Here is a 5,979-nt window from a genome sequence, read left to right on the forward strand (position 1 = left end):
AACCCCTCCTTGTTCCGGTTCTTTGTCCGGTCCGATTTTCAAAACCTTGGGTAGCATTATCTTATTCGATCGTGCTTCATTAGGAAAGCGCACAATGAGAAGGATCAATCAATAATCGCGGTAAAATATTGAAAAAGCATTGCCAAACTTCCATTTTGCACTGTACATAAAGCTATAAATCTTCCAAATAATAATTTAGCACTGCTCAATACAGAATATATAATCCAACACAGTTTAATCAGCGAATTTTAATCATATATGCTCAAATTAAATCACCGGCTAATCATTAACCGTCCTAATATCACGTATTCTGTTAGGTTCATCTGCACCGTTCAAGCTAACCGCTGCTAATCTCTGAGCCTTTTCCGCCTCCCTTTCCCAGTCAATAGAAGCCAAAAATACCAGCAATAGCACGCCGCTAGTTGCGCCGCCGACGAGAAACCCCAGCAGCAATCCAGACAACCCCAGCCCTGCCTTAAACCCAAGAAGCACCGCAAGCGGTAGCGCCACCAGGTAAAACCCGCCGGTGCTCGCGTACATGCCCAGCGATGGCCGCGCTGTGCCGCGTACTATTCCTCCGCTCACCGCAAGCGGAAAGTTCACCACTTCAACCACTGCCATAATAAGCATCGTGCTCTTCACCCCCCCTACGATTCCCCTGTCTTTGCTGAACACCGCACCCCACCATCCCCTCGCCCCCGCCATCGCCGCCGCGCTTATGAGCCCACCGAGGAAGCCCATGCTTATCGACACGTACGCCGCCGCACGCGCTGCCGTTCCGCGGCCGGCACCAAGCTCGTTCGACACTCGCACGGACGCGGCGGTGGCGAGAGACAGCATGGCTGAGAATAGCAGATAATCGAAGTTGAAAACGATGGTGATGATAGCCACCATACGTTTGGGGTCTGGAAGCCTCCCCGTGAGCAAGACCAGGATTTCATAGCACCACCATTCCAAACACATGTTAAGGCAGCACGGCATCGCCAGCCGCAGAAGCCGCGCCCACTCTGCTTTGCTCTGCTTCCACCACGGCAGAGGAACGTTGTTATCTCTGCTCTTGGTGTTTATCTCAGTTATGAAAACGTATAAAGCAAGCATGATAGCGACGGCGAGGTCGCTCAGCCAGACGGCCATCGCCACGCCCTCAAGCGCTTTGAGCTTGCAGAGCAGAATGTTGAGTGGCAAATGCAGAACTAGCGCGGTGGCTGAGCTGAACAGAGCGGGGAGCGTCACGCCTTGGGAGTTTAAATAGGCTTTAAGGGGACTGAGGAATGAGATAACTAATAGGTCAGGGAGAAGGAACACCACGTATTTCTTCGCGAGGCTTGCAATCTCCTTCTGTTGGCCGAAACGTAGAAGGATTGCGTCTACATTGAGCCAAAGAAAAGATATTGGGATAGATGCAACAAGCAAAAGGAGAATCTCCATGAGGAGGGTCCTGCGAAGGAGTCCACGATTTCCGGCGCCGTATGCTTGGCCGCAGATTGGTTCCATGGCGCCGCAGAGGCCGGTCAGCACAGAGTAGCCTGTGACATTGGCAAAGGTTAAGCCAAGCGCGCCGCCAGCAAGCTGGAGGTCACCGAGGCGGCCGAGGAAGATAGTTGTGATGGTCGACTTTGCGAACCACGTCAGGTTCATGATTGTAAGGGGAGCGGCGATGCGGCGTTGTAGCCGGAGCTCGTATATGGTGTGCTTCAGTGCGGTGGCCCATCTTGGCTGAACTGGAGGACCTTGCGTCACCGGTGGAGGAGGCGGCGGTGGTCTGTCGGGTGTTGAAATTGGAGCAGACATGGCTTGATGACAGGGGCCTGTTATGTTGCCAGTGTATCCGATCTTATATTCACGAAATTATTCTTTGTCTAATTTTTAGCATATCTCTTGCGCCAAGTTATATTCGTTACTAAAAAAATTTTAACTTGCTAATATAAAGTTTATAGCAATAGAGAAAATATTAAATGTCTTCATTAATAATATATTGCACCCAAAATTTTTATGACAGCTCATTTGCCATTATGTATTTAGTTTGAATTTTCAAACATCAAGATATTATTGTCCAGAAAAAAATTTAAAAATTGGTACTTTCGTTAATTAAATTAACTTAAATATCTTGATTAAAAAAAATTTACAAACTACAATACTCGCTGGGCAGGCCACCTACTGTCCTTGAGGCTGAGAATTATAGGTCCGGTCATCGGACATAGAGCGGACGTCAATAAAATATTATTTTAAATCAAATTCATCAAGATTTTATGTAAAGCGTGGTAAAAAGCATAGGTAAAGCAAAGTCAAAGAGCATCTAAAGTGCAATTAAAGCATAGTCCTTTTTTTTTCTTTTTTTTTTTGGGAAATTTAGGCCATTTAAGGCAAATTCACACACACAACGCATACACATGGACTCGAACCTTGGACCTCTTAGTTGGAAGCCTAAGCTTTCAACCAATAGGCCAAGACGAGTTGTATATTAAAGCATAGTCCACATGACAAATTTTTATTAGATGTCCATACCTATTTTTAGGTTTGCCCCTTGAGACGTGGACCTTGGCTAGCCAAACGACTGGTTGAAATTAAACCAAAAAAGTTACAAAAGAAGAATAGGAGAGGCGGAGACGGAATTTATTTGGGTGGGATCATTGCGGCTGTTGTAATTGTGAGTGTTTTTTTTTTTTTTAAATTTTCTTGCATCATTTCTTTATTAAAAATGTAAGCCAATGTGTTGAATGCAAATATTTTTTAGATGTATATTTTTTAGATATATGTTCAACATTTGGTCAAAATTCTGAGGATTTTTTTTTTAGATCTGTAGTTAGTTTTGTAAGTTTAGAATACTGTCTTTAGTTATATTTAGAAATTTTAAGTTGAGTGGATTTAGGTTTTAGTACTTTAGAAAATAATTGAAATGATGCTACAAATTTTTTATATAATTTAACCATTTATTTTGAAATGATTTTCAATACAATATTATTGAATTAAATAGGATAAAAAATAGTGAAAGGATTGATGAGTAGTATTAATGGCATTGGTTTCCTTAATCCTTACACAATATTTAAGGAAACCACTTAAGATTAGATAGTTGTTATATGATGTAATTGGTGGTAGCAACCTATCACATATGCTCTAAAACAATAATGTCTTTTCAACAATAATATCTTGTCAACTTAAGATTATGTAGCATAGGAAACTATATTGATTGTCTTTTAGTTCATTAAGGCCCTTTTTGCTATTATTTCTGACAGCAACTTCTAACATTAGGTGTGATATATCTTTAACTTCTGTTATTTAGGGGGTGCATGTACATATGAAGTTGAGCTGTGAAGTTTGTAGCTATTGGCTTCAAAATGAATTGGACATATTTAGAGAGAATTCAATGCATCCTTAATAAAGAAGTCCGACGGCGGTCGGTCGGCTGTCGGGAGATGGTGCTGGAGCTCTTGAAGCTTCGGAGCCCTTCACAATCTCTAGCCAAAGGTTCCTCATGTAAAGAGTGGGGGTCTATTTATAGATTTTCATGAGTGACACACCCCGTAAATATAGAGAATATCCGAGGCTGGTTCAGAGTATTTCATCGGATAGCTCGTATTGATTCCGTCGATCATATAGAGTTTTTCTGATGTTTAAGTGCTTTAATGATGTCCGAATTTAACGATCTTGGGCTCGTTGGATTCGTCTCGCCAAGGCGCTTGATTGGATTATAATCTTGTCATATTTGGGTATCATTTTGTCATCCAAATAATATTTTGACCCTTCCAAATGTGGTATGAACCCCCGATTTGGACCCATTTGGGCTTGGGTTGGACCGATTTTGGTGTCATTAGGTTCGTCTCTTTGAGATGTTTAGTTTGACTATAAATTTGCCAAAATTATAATTCAGATGATCCCAAATTTAATTTTGAAAATTTCCAACTTGAATATGCCTCGAGATTCGTGCACTACCAAAGCAATTTTTTGATGACGTATCAATATTCATTTACATATCTTATCACTTTAGTATTTTAATTACATCAATTCATATATATAAATGAAAAAGTGTAATTTATTTTAGGAAAATGAATATTAATAACATTTTTTATATAATTTAAATATTAAATTTATAAGTATATAAAAAATTCTATATTATGCTTTTAAATCCGTCTATATTTTTTGATATTGAACAAGAAAGAAAGAGAGTGAGCTATGAGATGCATCTATTAACATCTCTTTCTCTATAAATTTCGGCGAAGAAAATATTTTCTTAAAACTTACACGAAAGATTGGAAGTAATTGTCATTCATCAAAATATCATAGTTATCATATATATGCTGCTTGTCTTTCAGTCTTCTTGTTGCTAATTAGTTCCCTCTACTGGAAATATGAAACAAATCAGAAGATCGAGAGGGATATGAGTGAAGATATCTTACGCCTTTCTTCTTAGCTTTGCCCAAATAATTTATTTTGCTGAAAATTTCTAATAATGAAGATTGAAAGTGATCTGTTGCCCACAGAAATAAAGCTTTGGTATTGCCATATGACTCATCTCGTCATGTTGGTTATTTCCCTATTGTGGAAATGTGCGTGGAAAGAACGAATGAATGAGCAATTAACCTATCTCAGTGCGACCTCTTTACACTCTATATATCTCAATTGGACCTCCTGTTGTTTGATTTTTAAATAAAGTCTGAGAAGTATTTGTAATTTATAAAAAAAATAATTTTCATTTGATATAGACTATACTTGTTGTATACTAGTACATGCTCATATAGATTATTTATCGGTGCATAACAAGTTCGATTAGAAGGGCTCAAATCTAACGGATTATAGTGATTATAGCTAGGCTGGACGATCTCCTTGCCATTTATAGGCACATCAGTCTTTGTTTGAGACCGTTTTCTTAGTATTGTTTCTTAAAGCAGTTTTTAGTATAATATTTGTATTAAAAAGCTACTTTGGGAAGCAGTAAGAAAATCGTCGTACGCACATCAGTCTTTGTTTGAGACGGTTTTCTTAGTATTGTTTTTTAAAGCAGCTTTTAGTGTAATATTTGTATTAAAAAGCTACTTTAGGAAGCATTAAGAAAGCCGTCCAAAAAAAAAAGCCCCAATCAAAACATGTGACATGCCGAGGTGAAACAAATCAAAGAATAGTCCCTAATAAGAATGGTAAGGAGCTCATATAAATCCATCCAAGATCTCTCTACTTGGGGATAATCTCCAAGGCTACTCGCTCTCGTCGTCCAAAGCGACAAACTATCATCAACTCTTTCACGTACAGTTGTGTGTTTCTTTTTTTTTAATGCTTTATAAAACAATTATCATTCTAGTAAAAATAGTAATTGTCTAATAATTCAGTTCATATGTTGATGAAATCATGATGAATATATGCATGTCAAATAATAAATTTAAATTTGTTTAAATAAATAAAATAATAAAATAAAAAGAAACTAGCATGAACAGTTATTGTGAAATCATGATGAATATATGCATGTCAAATAATAAATTTAAATTTGTTTAAATAAATAAAATAATAAAATAAAAAGAAACTAGCATGAACAGTTATTGTGCTCATGTGAGATATTATTCTATGCGGTCACTGAATAGTTCATACTTCATAGGCGAATCAGAACATGCCACGCATGTCACTTGGTACCGAGGTACACAGCGAAAAAATGACGTGGCGCGTTCTGATTTCCCTTTGGACCGAAGAGAATCATTTATCACTCAATGTGGCTCATGTCATGGTGTTAGATATTAATTTCCCTTCAGTGAACCGTGCAAGGAACGGAAGTGTTATTAGTAACCATCGCATTAAAGCACAAAGCTAACAAGTTTTTATTTCGTGGGGATAATTATTGGCTACTAGTGATCAAAAATTTTAGTTAGGATATTCTCATTAAATTTTGATTGGAATTTTTTTTTATATTTCTATATAATATTTTTATCATATTTAAATAATAAAAAATAATGCATGAAATATATGCTAAAATAATAAAATATTGATATATATATA

General features: G+C 37.8%; 1 protein-coding gene across 1 annotated transcript; it reads right to left on the minus strand.

The window, feature by feature from the left end:
- Positions 1–126: 126 nt before the first annotated feature.
- LOC110113084 (protein DETOXIFICATION 56) lies at positions 127–1,882 on the minus strand. Its single transcript, XM_020845510.2, has one exon. The coding sequence runs from the start codon at positions 1,789–1,791 to the stop codon at positions 280–282; it is 1,512 nt and encodes a 503-aa protein (XP_020701169.1). The 5' UTR covers positions 1,792–1,882; the 3' UTR covers positions 127–279.
- Positions 1,883–5,979: the final 4,097 nt, after the last annotated feature.

This window comes from Dendrobium catenatum, unplaced genomic scaffold (genome assembly GCF_001605985.2).
Source record: "Dendrobium catenatum unplaced genomic scaffold, ASM160598v2 fragScaff_scaffold_1470, whole genome shotgun sequence".
In the NCBI taxonomy this organism is placed as follows: Eukaryota; Viridiplantae; Streptophyta; class Magnoliopsida; order Asparagales; family Orchidaceae; genus Dendrobium; species Dendrobium catenatum.